Source organism: Elephas maximus, chromosome 16 (assembly GCF_024166365.1).
Source record: "Elephas maximus indicus isolate mEleMax1 chromosome 16, mEleMax1 primary haplotype, whole genome shotgun sequence".
NCBI lineage: Eukaryota > Metazoa > Chordata > Mammalia > Proboscidea > Elephantidae > Elephas > Elephas maximus.
The window spans coordinates 74,172,657-74,188,524 of NC_064834.1; the positions used below are offsets into that span (position 1 = coordinate 74,172,657).

The 15,868-nt window shown below is 47.1% G+C and overlaps 1 protein-coding gene and 1 non-coding gene across 5 annotated transcripts in view; one reads left to right on the plus strand and one right to left on the minus strand.

Moving 5' to 3' along the window:
• CHST15 (carbohydrate sulfotransferase 15) overlaps positions 1–15,868 on the minus strand; it is a 98,683-nt gene that overhangs the window by 22,707 nt on the left and 60,108 nt on the right. For all 4 annotated transcript variants that reach the window (XM_049854779.1, XM_049854780.1, XM_049854781.1 and 1 more), the window contains exons 3-5: positions 14,581–14,920; positions 11,971–12,117; positions 6,314–6,470 (exon numbers count right to left, since the gene is read on the minus strand). In XM_049854779.1, coding sequence (XP_049710736.1) covers positions 6,314–6,470; positions 11,971–12,117; positions 14,581–14,920 — 644 coding nt within the window. The remainder of the gene's footprint in view (positions 1–6,313; positions 6,471–11,970; positions 12,118–14,580; positions 14,921–15,868) is intronic.
• On the plus strand, positions 370–443 carry TRNAR-UCU (transfer RNA arginine (anticodon UCU)). The gene has a single exon. It is a non-coding gene; the product is annotated as a tRNA-Arg (tRNA).

Consider the following 15,868-nt stretch of genomic DNA (forward strand, 5'->3'; position numbering starts at 1 on the left):
ACTCCATCAACCAGCTCACATGTGAAGAGGCAGGAGGCTACTGTCAGAAACATTGGAAAAGAACAGTCTTCTCCCCTTAAGAATCGGATTAAATGAAGACAAATCCTGCTTGTAATTGGCAGCTTCTTTTTAATTAACTGAATCAATTTAGTGTAGACATACTTTAGTATTAAATTCTTATAATCTCCTGCACAAAGAAATGCAAAGGATGAATTCTTGGCTGGCCCCTTGGGCCAGCGACCATCCCATCCACTTCCTTCCATCACGCCTCTGTTTTCCTCCAGAATGAAAAAAAAAAAAGGACCAATTGGTTGCATACCTCTCTGGACGCTCAAATGCAATTGATGTGACTTTGTTTACAACTCCAACGGGTCAGGGGTGGTTCAGTGGTAGAATTCTTGCCTTCTATGCAGGAGTCCTGGGTTCGATTCCCACCCCACGCACCTTGTGCGCAGCCACCGCTATCTGTCAGTCGTGTGTGGAGGTTTGCGTGTTGCTGTGATGCTGCACAGGTTTCAAAAGAGCTTCCAGGCTATGACAAAACTAGGAAGAATGGCCTGGTAATCAACTTCCAAAAGAGAGCCAATGAAAAACCATATGGATCACCATGGTCTGATCCCACTGTGCATGAGGTCACCATGAGTCGGTGGCTGACTCAACGGCATATGAAAACAACAATTCCAACATTTTTAAACCCCCTACATTTGACTTATTATCTAAATGTGAACATAGAACTAGAAATGAATTTTTTTTCTCTCCAGGCCAAACTGTAGAAGGAAAAGAACAATTTGGCCCAATCCAACCAGCAGTGAGCAGCCCAAGGAATCTCCCACTTGCAGAAGTTCAAGGTCATGGATGACTGACACAGGCAAATGGCCCAGGATCCAGTTATACTAATGAGCTTGGAATTACACTTGGGCTTGGAGCTTCTTGTTTCTTTGAGAGTGACCTAAACACACAAAATTTATCATCTTATCTGTCTGGGATGGGGAGGGCGCCAGCCATTTCACACAGGCCATGAGCCATGAATCTCAAAAAAGAAGAAATTCCTATTGTTACATATTTTTATACGTACTTAAAAAGCGATGAAGCAGCTGCTGCTGTCAGAAACACACACAGAAAATACATGCGTAAAACACGTGCTCCACTGTGCATGCGGAGACCAGCTGCTGGTGGTGGAGACATGCTGGGCGTTCCTCTTCTCCCAGCTGCGGGGCAGGGCCCCAGTTTCCGGGAGGACCAGGGAGGGGAACAGAGAGAATAGGTGTGGCAGGTGACTTCTAAAATGGCCCTTAATGATCTTACTTCCTGGTATTCACACTATGTAATCCCCTCCCCTTGAGTGTGGGCTGGACCTGGTGACTTGCTCGTAACCAACAGAATATGGCAAAAGTGATACAACATCACTTTATGATTTGGTTACAAAAGACTGTGATTCCTGACTTGCTGGCAGACTCTCTCCCTTGCGGTGTTGATGAAGCAAGCTGCTATGTTGGAGAGGCCCACATGGCAAGGCACTAAGGATAGCCTCCATCCAACAGCCCACAGAGAATAGAACTTCGCATTCCAACAGCTGTTGAGGAACCAAATTCTGCCAACAACCACATGAGCTTGGAGTGGATCCTTCTCCAGGCAAGCATTCAGATGAGACCTCCACCCTGGCCAACATGTTGACTGCAGCCTGCAAGAGACCTTGAAGAGGAGGACCTGGCTACCCTGACCCACAGAAACTATGAAATGATAAATGTGTGTAGTTTTCAACTGCTACATTTTCGGGTTATCTGTTATACAGCAATTGATAACTGATACAGCAAGCAACCCCATGACTGGGCTGTTGCTGTTAGCTGTCATCAAGTCCAGTATGATTCACAGTGACCTTATGCACAAAAGAACAAGACACTGTACAATGCTGCATCATCCTTACAATCACCAGCATGTCTGTGTCCACCATTGTGGCTATTGTGCCAATTCATTTCATCACAGGTCCTCCTTGCCCCCACTAACCCTCTACTTCACCAAACACAATGTCCTCCTCCAACGACTGTTCTCTCCTCATAATGTGTCCAACGCATGCCAGTGGGACAATGTACTGTTGTGATCTATAGTTTTCATTGGCTAATTTTCAGGAGCAGATCACCAGGCTTTTCTTCCTAGTCTACCTTAGTCTGGAAGCTCCTCTGAAACCTGTCCACCACGGATGACCCTGCTGGTATTTGAAATACCAGCAGCATAGCTTCCAGCACCACAGCAACACACAAGCCACCACGGTACCACAAACTGAAGGATGGGACAATGGCTCCGTGATACACGATCTGTGTGGCAGCCTGCTCTACTCCTTTTCAGCACAAATTTGTCGTGCCAGAATCAATGCCTCACTTCTCTGGCAACATGCAACTCCCAGAGGGCAGGCACGGGGTGTCCTTCATAAGTCACAATGGTGTGTTTGCTCAGCATCTGGCCCAGTTTGGTAGGGGCTTAATAAATACTGAATCAATGAACTATTTCTGCTAAGTTGAGGACTAGGAAGGCAAGAAACCTTCACTTCCAATTCTTAGCATAAATAGAACTTTTGTTCTAATAAAAAGAAAAGAAACCTCATGACGACCACTTGGGATACCACGTCATGAACCAAGAGTCTCTGTACAAGATGGCACCCTTGGCTGGGACCTCATTTCTGGATCAGCTGTCTGAACCTGGACGGCTCCAGCCACCCTCCCTGTTCAAAGTCTTCCCTTCACAGTGCTCCTGTCCTGAGGTAGAAACAGAACTCTGGGAAGAAAAAGGCACATGTGGGGAACCTGGTGCCACTCTTCAGCAAGACAGTGTGTTCTTGCCGTTCTCTCTGCTCAGTGTGGTTCTGTCCTTTATTTGCCTGACGAACTCAGTTCATCCTATAGCACCCTGCAGGCCCCTCTAGGACAGTCTTCCTGGGCCTCCCACACGGAGCTCACTTTCTCTTCAGTACCTTCTCTCTCCTTCCATAAGGCTCTTGATGAATCTGTGGGACCAAAACATATCACAGCCATGCCTGTCTCTCTGGCTAGCCCTGTAACCCCACGGCTGAGACCAGGCTGGCATGTTGGCACATGCCTAGCACAGTCATTATGCTAAGTCCAGAGACAGACCAGCTCCTATTTCTCTGGCCCATAGAGCTACAGACAGCCCAGTTTGCCTCTCTTCATGGCCCTCCGAAGTGGAGGCCAGCCTGACCCTCCTCAGAATGAGGCCTAGGGAGGTGTGAAAGAAAGTCACTCCTGAGAAGACGTTCCAGCCTTGTGAACTTCAGCTAAGGACAGCTTCAGGGAGGGGGCAAAGCAGCTGTGAAAACACCTCAGCAGGCGGCGAGGGGCGGGCACAGTCACTGGGCCTTTCCCCCTGAGGCTGACAGTTATGTAACCGTGTCTACATGGGAGCACCACTGGTTTGTATCAACTGTCCTCTCTCTGAAAGAGACCAGCTGACTCCGTGAGGAAAGGGCCAAGTCCTGGCCTCCGAGTGTGTGGGAACCACCAGGTAGGAAATGGGGAGCTGCCCCAGGGCCAGAACAGAGGGAAGAAAGGATTCCTGAGGCTGGACGGCATACAGAAAGCAGAGACTGAAAGCATACACCGAAAGGTGAGAGCCAGACAGCACGGCCCCGATGGAGCAAACGTGTGTTCAAGCAGCTTAATGGAGGCTGGGGTAGGGGTTGAGGGAGGGGGTGATCCAGCTATTCAATGGGGTCTGTTCTGAGAACTCCAAAAAGGGGTGCACACAGAGATAAATTCAGGGACAAATGACCAGGGCCACCTTAAAGCCATTTGAGGTCAACATTGTTAAATGAAAGAAGCATACTTTTAAAACCGTATATTCACACAACTGAGTTCTCTCACACACTCTCTCTCTCTCCTCCTGTCTCTCTCACACACTTCCTCAGTATATTTATCTGCAAAGAAAAAAAATGTGAAAAAAAAAAAACCAAAATATAAATAATATTTAACTCTGAGTAGGAGATTATAGGTGTTTTTAAAAATGTTTCCTTTGTAGTTTTCTACTGTATTATCTACAATTTCCACAACAAACACGCATTATTTTTATAATTGGCAAGTATGTGGGGCCGGAGGGGTAGACCATCTGAGGAAGGAATGGGGGCTGGGGGTTAAGCCTGAAGGAAAAAAGACACAAAGGGCCAAGGCCGCTGTCTTTGTGTATCAGGCAGGCTCTCCAAGGCTAAGACTTGGTCTGTGGGGAAGAAACAGAACTAAAGACAGACCTGGACTCGAAATAAGGAAGAACTTTCTCTCAGAGCTGGAAGGGTCATCTTGGGTCCTGGAACAGACTGGGGGCCCATATCTCTGATGTGGTGGTATTGGGGGGCGGGGGTTGGGTGAAATGATTTTTCCAAGATTCTGCAGCCCCTGCAGGCATCACGATGATTCCAGCATTGCCAGGCACTGGCCAGGCTACCTCAGCGCTGGCTGTTTAATAACCTGCCACTCTGCCTCCTCCATATTGGGCCAGCCCTGATCTTTAAGACAAAGCGGCTCTCTTCTACTTCTCTCCCTTTTGGTTTCTCAGGAAAAGCCTGAGATTTACAGGCAGACCTAACAAGGACCCAAAGCTGTTAATCAACGGGGAGATACAGAATTCTAGGAGTTAACAACAGCAAACCCCCCACACACATACCAGTGTTTCCCAAGTCCTGACAAAATCGAAGGACTCCTCCCATGTCCCCAGGTTAGATTCACCAGACGCTGAAGGCCCAAGGGTCAGAATGGCTAAGAAAACAATCCACAATTTGTTTAAACACAGTATGGATTGCCCGAAGAATAACATTTACATAAGAAATAGCAGTAATATTGCAAGTTAAGTTTGTTTATTTAAAAAAGAGAGAGAAAGGCAAAATCTTGTTGGTGATGAGAAAAAAGACTGCTCTACAAAATTCTGTTTCCCTAAGGACATGGACAAACCTTGAAAACATGATGCTAAATGAACTAAGTCAGACATAAAGGGACAAACAGTGTACTGAGAAACTGTTTTAGCTCCCCTGGAATCCAGATTTCTGGCTTTCATGGAAGTTGGGGTAACCCACAAAGGCCCTTAGGTGTCCTTTTGAACCTTGAGCCTTGAAAAAACTGGTTCCTGAAAGCACTTTTGAGTCAAAGAAACTAGTAAGACTGAAGAATTCAGTCAGTTTTGGGGTACAGACTCTGGGGGTCAGACTTGGAGCTACATGCAATGGTTAAGGCTCTGTGTCAACTTGGCTGGGCATGCTTCTCAGAGATTTGGCTGTTATGATGTAGTCTGCAATCATGTAATGATGTAATCACCCCCACGATGAGATCTGCTACGAGCAGCCCATCAGCTGAAAGGCTGTTTCCTTGGGGTTGTGCCCTGCATCCAATATATATGAACTTTCTGGCAAAGCTTGCTGGTTTTTGCGCTGCTCCGGATCCTGCACTCGGCTTGTCATCATTTGATCTCCAGTTCTTGGGACTTGAGCCAACAGCCTACTGTCTGACCTGCAATCTTGGATTGGTCAGCCTCTGCAGCCCACAAGCCTCCCATCTGACCTACCAATGTTTGGTTTGTCAACCTCTGCATCCCATGAGCCAACAGCCTGCCATCTGACCTGCTGAGCTTGAATTTGTCAGCCCCTGCAGCTATGTGAGTCAAGAGAAGCCTCCAGCCTGCTGCCTGTCTCACAGACTTGAGGCTTTCTGTTAAACAATTTGCAAAGAATATATATTTAATTAACTTCATTTTTTATTATTGGCTTGATATGATTTTTGTTTTAACAGTATGAGCCCACTTATATGAAATATCTAGAACAGGCAAATGCATAGAGTTTATCAGTGCTCACCAGGGGCAGGAGGGAGGAGGGAACTGGAGGCAATGCTGAAGGGCCCCGAATCCCTGTTGGGGTGACAGAACACTCTTGGAAATGGATAGAGGTGATGGTGAATGTGATACAATGTCACTGAATAGTACACTTAAAAATGGTTAATGTGGCAAACTTTTTTTTAATATAGATTTTACCAAAATAAATGTTTTTCAATGGGCTTTTCCTTGAGAAGAACCAAGCTGGGTCTATAAGAAGTCCCGCCTCTGACGGCACATGTACTCACTATCAGGTTCACCAGCATCTTACCACAGCAAGCTGAAGATTTCACCAGTATCTGAACAATTGGATAGGTTTTTTACCTCTGTTTTTATGTTTCTGTGTTAATAGGTTGGTTCAGTAATAAACATATGAGATCTTTTATTTGGGGGGAAAAAAGGGAGGGAGGAAGGGAAAAAAACTGCCTGTTCCTTTCAGTCCTACTACACTCACCTCTCCACGGGATCCCTGAGCATGACGATCAGCTTGGCGTGGGGCTGGAGGGCGTGGATGAAGTCCTGGATCAGAAATGGTGGCTCACCATCCGTACTGTTTTCATAGAAGAAGGTCCAGGCATTGTTATCCCACATCGTGGACGCGCTGGCCTCCCCTGGAGATGGAAGCACCGCACATGAGCAATTGCTAGGGTATTGGCTGCCACCGAGTGCCCAGGGGAAAACTACTCATGAGTTACGGAGGGCATAACTGGTTCCAGGATCCCATCTCTTAAATAGCCGTGGCCCAGAGCCAGTCATCCAACGCTGGCTGGTGGGATTCCAGAAGAGGGGGGCTGAAGACCACCTGCTGTCACAGAGACACAACCCAAAGACCTCTGTCTGGAACTCGAGGTGGTCTACACCACACCAAGGGTCCCTCGTCCCCCAGCTCCTCTCTCCTACATGAGCACAAAAGCTTTCCCAGCATTGGGCCTCCCAATCTCCCAAGAGTTCACTTTGTTCATGGCATGCAACTATGTGGCAATTTAAGGGCCCACCAGGAATGCACTAGGTGATTTTCTTCAGAATGCATCAGGGGCAAAGGAGTGGGGAAGTGAACCCTCAATAGGAATTCAGATACAACCTGCATGGGTCTTTCCTTGAAACAGTAACAAGTTAGTCACAGGAAAACTTGGGACGAGGTGAAAAGGAAGTCTTTGCCTGAAGGCTCACAGGAACTCAGACTCAGATTCTTTACCCCACACAGTCACCTACCCATTGCCCTATACAACCAAGCCAAACCCACTGCCATCAAGTTGATTTCAACTTGTAGCAACCCTATAGGACAGAGTAGAATTGCCGTATAGAGTTTCCAAGGAGTGCCTGGTGGATTCAAACTGCTGACCCTTTGGTTAGCAGTCGTAGCACTTAACCACTACACCACCAGGGTTTCCATATATATATACACACACACATATATACCCACTGCCCCACATGGTCACCTACCCCATGGCCCCACACAACCACATACCCCATTACCCGACATGGTCACCTATCACCCCACACAACCACCTACTTATCTATCACCTACCTATCACCTACACGGTCTCTGACCCCATCACCCTGCACACGGCTGGCACCCAATCAGTGCTGACTTGGAGGACAGGGGCTTGGCTCTAGCCCCTGTTTTATCATGACCCACATGACTGATGAGTGAACATTTTAAACACACCATCTAGGACGGGGAAAAGGCCAAGACGCAGACGTTCTCAACAACACAGAACTTTCTCAGATAATTGCACGAATTCCTTTTTTTAGGACAATCTCCAGAGATTTAGAAAGAAAGGCAAATCAATCAATCAATTACACACTACTTTCTCGACATTTTACGCAGGACAATACAACTCAAAGTCCCTTATTCAGGGAAAATGTGAGTCAGAAGATTAAGTGTCTTTGATCAGTGATAAGGGCATCACAATAATACGGGAAGTTGGCAGAGTCCTATTTATTCTACTGGATGCAATTACATCCAGGTGAACAGGTCTGCTCCAGTCTTTTTTTTTTTTAAAGAGACAATACCCTAGGATATAGAAAAGACAAATCAATCAGGAGTCCTTTGAAAGTTCTACTCACGATGAATAAGGAAATATGAAAGACAAGTATCTAAAAGAAAATTGTCACAACTTCTGTTCAATCTCAAAAAATAACTGATTTTACACCACAGAAGCTTTTTTTCATCCATCTGTTCATTTATCCACCCACCTATCCATCCATTCACTTATCCATTTACCTACCCACCCACCCATCCATCCACCCACCTACCCATCCACCTACCCACCCATCCACCCACCTACCCACCCATCCACCCACCTACCCACCCATCCACCCACCTACCCACCCATCCATCCCTCCACTCACCTACCCACCCATCCATTTGCTCACCTACCCATCCATCCATCCACTCACCTACCCATCCATCCATCCACCCACCCACCTACCCATCCATCTATCCATCCATCCATCCACCCACCTACCCATCCATCTATCCATCCATCCATCCACCCACCTACCCATCCATCTATCCATCCATCCATCCATCCACTCACCTACCCATCCACCCCTCCACTCACCTACCCACCCATCCATCCATCTGCTCACCTACCCATCCATCCATCCATCCACCCACCTACCCATCCATCTATCCATCCATCCATCCACCCACCTACCCACTCATCCATCCACCCATCCACCCATCCACCCATCCATCCATCTACCCAGTTCTTATTTGGCATCTAATATAGCACTGTGTTTGGGTTTGGGGATATATGAGTGACACAAGATAGACATGGCTCTTCCCTCCTTGAACCTCACAATCAAGGGGAAGACAGACAATGCAACAAGTAAGCCCAGCACCACTTGAGGGTGCTGTCCCAGGGCAGGGTGCCATGGGAGCAGAACCAGGAGCTTTCCAACATGTCTGAAGCTCTTGTGTGACTCCAGCTGTTAGCAAAGACCACTGAGGAACAGGCCTCTCTGGTCCTGGGGCCCAAGATGATTAAGAAACTTACACCTCTAACAAGCATCTAACCAGAGGAAGAGAGGCTTAGCTAAATCATATTTCAGGGCTGAGAGGAGTTGGGAACTGATCTGGTGCGATAAACCCATTTTATAGATGCACACACTGAGTTCAGGAACACAAAGACTGCCTTATCATATTGCAAAGACTTACCTGTAGTACAGTCAGGGGTACGTCCCAGCTCTCCACAGGCCTCTCCACCCTGCTTATCCCACCACAAGGCCACCATACAACTCACCAAAATTTGTGTTAGGTAAATTGAAGCATCAAAAGAAGATAGAATGAATACACAGAGTCACTGTACCAAAAAGATTTGGCCGACATTCAGTCACTTCAGGAAGTAGCATGCGATCAAGAACCAACAGCACTGAACAAAGAAGTCCAAACTGCACCAAAGGCATTGGCAAAAATGAGGCTCCAGGAATATCAATTGAGATGTTTTAACAAATGGATGCAACCCTGGAGGCACTCACAGGTGTATGCCAAAAAAATCTGGAAGACAGCTACCTGGCCAACCGACTGGAAGAGATCCATATTTGTGCCCATTCCAAAGACGGATGATCCAGCAGAATGCAGAAATTATAGAACAATATCATTAATATCACATGCAAGTAAATTTTGCTAAAGATCATTCAAAAGCAGTTGCAGCAGTACATCGACAGAACTGCCAGAATTTCAAGCCAGATTCAGAAGAGGACGTGGAAGTGGGGATATCACTGCTGATTGCAGGTAGATCTTGGCTAAAAGCACAGAATACCAGAAAGATGTTTACCCGTGTTTTATTGACTATGTAAATGCATTCGACTGTGTGGATCATAACAAATTATGGATAACATTGCAAGGAATGGGAATTGAAAGCATTTAATTGTGCTCATGAGGAATCTGACCAAGAGGCAGTTGTTCCAACAGAACAAGGGGATACTGTGTGGTTTAAAGTCAGGAAAGGTGCATGTTAGGGTTGTATCCTTTCACCATGCTTATTCAATCTGTATGCTGAGCAAACAATCTGAGAAGCTGGACCGTATGAAGAAGAACGCAGTATCAGGGCTGGAGGAAGACTCTTTAACAACCTGCAATATGCAGATGACATAACCTTACTTGCTAAAATCAAAGAGGACTTGAAGCACTTACCAATGAAGATCAAAGACTACAGTCTTCAGTATGTGAATTGGACCTCAACATAAAGAAAACAAAAATCCTCACAACCGGACCAATAAGCAACAGCATGATAAACGGAGAAAAGACTGAAGTTATCAAGGATTTCATTTTACTTGGATCCATAATCAAAGCCCAGGGAAGCTGTAGTCAAGAAATCAAAGGTCCTATTACATTGGGCAAACCTGCTGCAAAAGACCTCTTTTAACTGTTAAAAAGCAAAGATGTCACCTTGAGGATGAAGGTGGGCCCTGGCCCAAGACAGGGTATTTGCAATTGCCTCATATGCATGTGAAAGTTGGACAATGAATAAGAAAGAATGAAGATTTGATGCCTTTGAATTATGGTGTTGGCAAAGAATGTTGACTATACCACGGACTACCAGAAGAACGAACAAATCTGTTCTGGAGGAAGTCCAGCTAGAATGCTCCTTAGAAACAAGGATGAAGAGACTTTGTCTCACGTACTTTGAACATGTTAACAAGAGGGATCAGTCCCTGGAGAAGATCATCATGCTTGGTAAAGTAGAGGGTCAGCAAGGAAAAGGAAGGCCCTCAAGGTGATGGACTGACACAGTGGCTTGGAACAAGGGGCTCAAACATAGCAATGATCATGAGGATGGCCCAGAATGGCAGCGTTTTGTTCTGTTGTTGATAAGGTCGCTATGAGTTGGAACCCACTCAATGGCACTTAACAACACAACAACAATTTCATTCTTTCTTCTTTTTTTAATCTGTTTTTGTTGGGTGCTATGTAGTCGATTTCAACTCAGAGCAACCCCATGTGACAGAACAGAAGTGACCCGTAAGTTTTCCTAAGGTTACAATCTTTACAAAACAGATCATCAGGTCTTTCTCCTACAGAGCCACTGGGTGGGTTCAAACTGCCAACCTTTTGGTTAGCAGTCAAGCTATTAATTAAAATTAGGAAACCAAACTAAGGCTTTCCCTTTTCATGCCTTGTCTTTTTCTCTGTGTCCTGGCCCTAGGGTGCATACTTTTAGCTTTTTCATAAGAACGTTCAATTTTCCCAGAGACATATGGGGTGAGAGTCACACTCAAATATTAATTAGATTTGGGACTAGGGGTGTTTAGACCCTCAAAGCTGCAGGAGAACAGCAACTAGCCAGTTCATACCCGGGGTGGGGCATGATCTCACCTGGCTCGCAGTAACTTTGAATAAATAAACCTGGGCATAGGTACGTAAGCGTGTGCCGTTGGACACAAGCGTCACAAGTAAAGACCAATTTAAGCAAAATATGATTTCGTTTCTCTCTTTCAGGAGGGAATAAGTGAATAAGCATCTCCTACTAAGCTGAATCCAGTAAAAGTGTAAAAATATGTATTTTTTTATAACAATATTATATATATTTTAATGATTATAAACCAGACCACCTCATCTTCAATATCTAAAGACATTAAGTTGACAAGGGCTAGGCTTTTTAAACAGCAAACAGTCACAGAAGATGTCTCAGGGCCTGGTCTTCCCAGGAGAAGCTCCCTCTGGTCCCAACCACCAGAGCTTATAAAAGCCTCAAGTATTAAATTGACGACTCATCAGTTAATTGCATTTATGATCCTACAACCAAGCTTACTCAGATCAGTAGATCGTAAAAAGTCAAGTATGAGTGCTTAAATGAAAATAGGAGTGTCCAAAGAAACAGTAACTTGAAAAAAAAAATATCCCCATCAGCTGTGCTTGAGTCTCCACGTCATTAGAAAATCCACTAAGCATTTCTGCTTTAAAGAAGTTGTACCAGTGACGTGAACGTTTTAGGCAGGTGTGAGGCTGACAGCCAGGTGGGGACGTGGACACTCAACAGATGTCTACAGCCATCCTGCAAATGTTTTGCAGGTGAAGCAAAGCTGGGCCTGGCCAGGCACATGAGCAGGGCCCACTGGGAAGGCCATCCCACTCTGGTGGGAGCTACACAAAAGCCATACCAATAATGATTTTATTCATCTTGCTCTGCTCCTTCGAAGAGCTGGCCTGCAGTCCTTGATGAATTTGGTGTGCAGCCAAGTCAAAGAGGTCCAGATAATCTTCCACAGGGTAGCGGTCTCGGAGTCCATCTCTCAGGCGGACGATTCCTAGGAGAACCAAGATGGGCGAGTTACTGAAGACCAAGTTGCTATCACTCGGGCAGCGGCCTCCAGGAGTGACCAGAGAAGGCTGGAAAGGCGCAAGGATACACCAGCAAAAGGTTCAGCCCAGGTAAGTGAGGGGAGCTAAGGGGGCTGGCCTCTGTAAACTGGCTACCTTCTTTTAACCAATGAATGTCTTAAGTGGTGGAAGACAACACCGTGAAACCAGGTCCTTGTTGCTGTCTTGTTCCGACTCAGGGCAACCCCATGTGGTTTTCCTGGCTGTAATCTTCACAGAAGCAGATTGACAGCCCTTTTCTTCTGTGACGCCGCTGGGTGGGTTTGAACCGCCAACCTCTGGTTATCTGTGCAAACCGTTTGCGCCACCCAAGGCCCTTTTAAATTGTGTAGGAGCAGTTCAAAGGATGGCAAACCTATTCAAGGACTACAGTAAAAACTGCAAAAGCCGGATGGCGGAAACCCGTCAGAGAAGGAAAACACAAATATTTTCCACGAAAATGAATGATAGAAGAGTGGTACGAGTGCACCTTGTCAAGGATGGAAAACTCAAGAGACCCCAGAAAATAAGGCAATCTTGTCAAGTTCTGGCTCTCACAGGTTTCACTGTAAACATATTTCCACTGGAGGTCCAGTGAGTTGGGGCTGGTCAACATGTGCACCGAGTGAGACCCTCAATGGCCAGGCCTCAGTGCCACCCAGGATACACACTGTCATATCAAAAAGGAAAAGGGGAGGAAGGCAGCCACCTAGGACAGCAGCATCCTCTGAGCCTCAGGATTCATCCTCCTTCCTCAATGCCCAAGCTATATCTTTCTGAGGTTCTGCATCTGACCTCTTCCATCAGTTGCCCACTCATCCCAACAATAAGGGGACTGGACCGTCCCCATGACAGACGGTTGGGTTAAACTCATTAGTTGTTCTGATATCTGCCACATAGAGCCAAAATGAGAAACCGTGGTGGCATAGCGGTTTAGCACTATGGCTGCTAACCAAAAGGTCGGTGGTTCAAATCCACCAGGTGCTCCTTGGAAACTCTATGGAGCAGTTCTACTCTGTCCTATAGGGTTGCTATGAGTCGGAACCAACTCAACGGCAATGGCTCTTTTTTTTTTTTTTTTAGAGCCAAAATGTACATTTTGCCTTAAAATGGGTAAATTTTACTTTCAGACTTATATACACACCACCGTGACCCAAGTTTAAGGGAAAGTGGAGAGTGCCCATGACGCAGGCAAGAGGCTGCAGGTTGCACACAGGTGATAGACAGTTGATTCAGAGGCACACCCCTGCTCCCCCTCCTCCCTGCCCGTGGGACACTGGTTTTCATTACAGGAAAATAGAAAACCTTTAAGGGGAGAGCCCTCTATAGCAGGAGAGTGTGTTCCGACACGTATGGCAAGGAAGCACTGGCCCGACAGCTGTGGTCACTAAGACCAGTTTACACTTCTCTTCCCTCCAAGAGAAACATCCAACGGGTCAAACACCCGATCCCATCAGGAGACACATTAGGGGCTGGCCTAAACTTATGTTCTACCAAGGAGCTTTGAAGATGCCTTTCTTAGCCACCTGAGACCTTCGCATGGGAAACACCCAGAGACCGTCCACCTCTGGCCAACGCCAGGCCATTTGTCATCTCAGTCTGGGTGACCAAATGTCTCCTGGTAGAAGGGAAAGGTCAGGGAGAGGAAACAATGATGCGAGGTGCCCGGAGGTGGGGGTGGGGCAAAACCAGACTGCAGGGGGCATCCCTGGGGACAGGGGTGCTGGGAGCAAGGTCCCGCAGAATGATCTCCTTCTGGTTTTCACACCCACCCTGCAAGGCAGATGGGGCAGGCCAGAGAAGCTGAGCCCTGCAGTGAAGCGTGCTCATGGTCCTTTGGCAGAGTGAGGGAGGGAGCTGAAACTCGGCCATATGCAGAGGGTTTTTTCCTTCTCTCCCTCCCAGAATGGGGGCTCTGGCCTCAAAAGCACAGAGCTGGGAGCGGATACCCCCAGATAAACACACCTCTTCTTGCAGCCCACCCACCTGGCACTGCGAACTTCCTACTCAAGGCTGGTACCGTGTACCAGGGCTCTCAGGGGCAAGAAGAGCTGCTGATTTCTGTGCCGTTCCCCCTGCTCTGTACACAGCTGGTACTCCATAAGTGCTCACTGGTGGTTGGGCACTGGGTTTCAGCCAGTTGGATCTTTACCTGTGGGGCCTTTCCCTCACACAGGAACCATCTAACCTCTTGGTCTCTTGGGATGTTTTCTCGTCTCATCTGCCCCATCTCCCTCACAGAGCAGTGGCCCAGAGCCCAGCACAGAGCCTGGCACACAGCAGGCTCCCCCACACCCCAAGCTCCAAATGCCTGCTGAATGAATGAGGTAACAGGAAGCTCTGTGAAGCAGTGAAAGGCCCCTATGCTTGCCAGGCCTCCCTCACTTTCGCCGGGACCTGCCCTCACTTACCAAACCGCTTCCGGGTCCACCAGTGGGGCTCTTTGATGGCGGAGAACTTCACCTCAGGGTGCAGCCGCAGGCGGTCGTAGAGGTCGGTGGTGCCGCACTTGGGCTGCCCGATGATGTAGAAGTGGGGCAGGCAGCGCAGGCGGAAGTGCTTGCCATTGGTGTGGGACAGGTGGCCCCAGAAGGCCTTTCGAAGGGCATCGAAGGTGGATCGGAACCTTCTGGAGTAGAGCACGTAGGAGTTGGTCAGGTAAGGGTCAGTAGTGTTCCTGCCCACAAACTCCTCATACCAGCATGGGCTCTTACTATTCGGGAGAAATTTACTGGGGATTACTGAGAACATCTGCAACAAAAGAGAGAGAGAGACACAAACACATTGTAACCACAATATGACACATCCTAATATTTATTGCAATGTTCAAATTCAAAATATCATTTGATAATGATTAAATACTAAATAAAGCAAAAACAGGCAGGGACTCTCCTTTTCTCAAAATAAAATTTGGAGAGAATGAAGATAAAAGTTTAATTAAAATCCATTCTCCCATTGATTTGGAAAAGGAGAGCAAGAATGGCTGCACATCTTGAAGCATGCAGGCAGCGTAACTAAATTGTACACGGACGAGTCATTGAAATGGCGTGTTTTCCTGGTGCTGCGTGGAAGGGCAGGGCTGCGGAATCCAGCTCGACCTCGCTTGCCTGCCCCCGCCCTGCCTCACGGACAGCGTCGGTGGTGGCAGGGACCTGTGACCAAGTGGGACCGCCTCCGCTTGCTGCCCCGGTGTTCTGCCTCATGTCCGGCCTTCCCCATGGCAGGGAGGGCTGTCCCGTCCGCTGCACCGTGAGCCACCCACCACAATAAAAAAAAATCCATTCCACAGTGACTTACCTTACACACACACAGAGAGAGAGAGAGAGAGAGAGAGAGAGAGAAAGAAATCTAATTAAATTAAACAGCTGGAATCTTTTTACTTGTTGGATATTTAAATGGTCCTTAGAGACAAAAATACTAATTAGGACGGAATAGAAAGAGGAAATCAAATGGAACCCAAACTTTAAAATTGCAAACAACAGTGACCTGCAAGAGCAAACTTGAACCACTACGACCACACGTCAGGCACGCAGTCCTGGAATGCAGTTATGAGAAGACGGTCCTTGAGCATTTCTAGCTGTGCCATGAAGGCCGTGAGTCTCCTTGGTGTTGATTTGTAAGGCTGTCCAACGATCCTTGTTAAAACCAAACCAAATCCATTGCGGTTGATTCCAACTCATAACGACCCTATGGGACAGA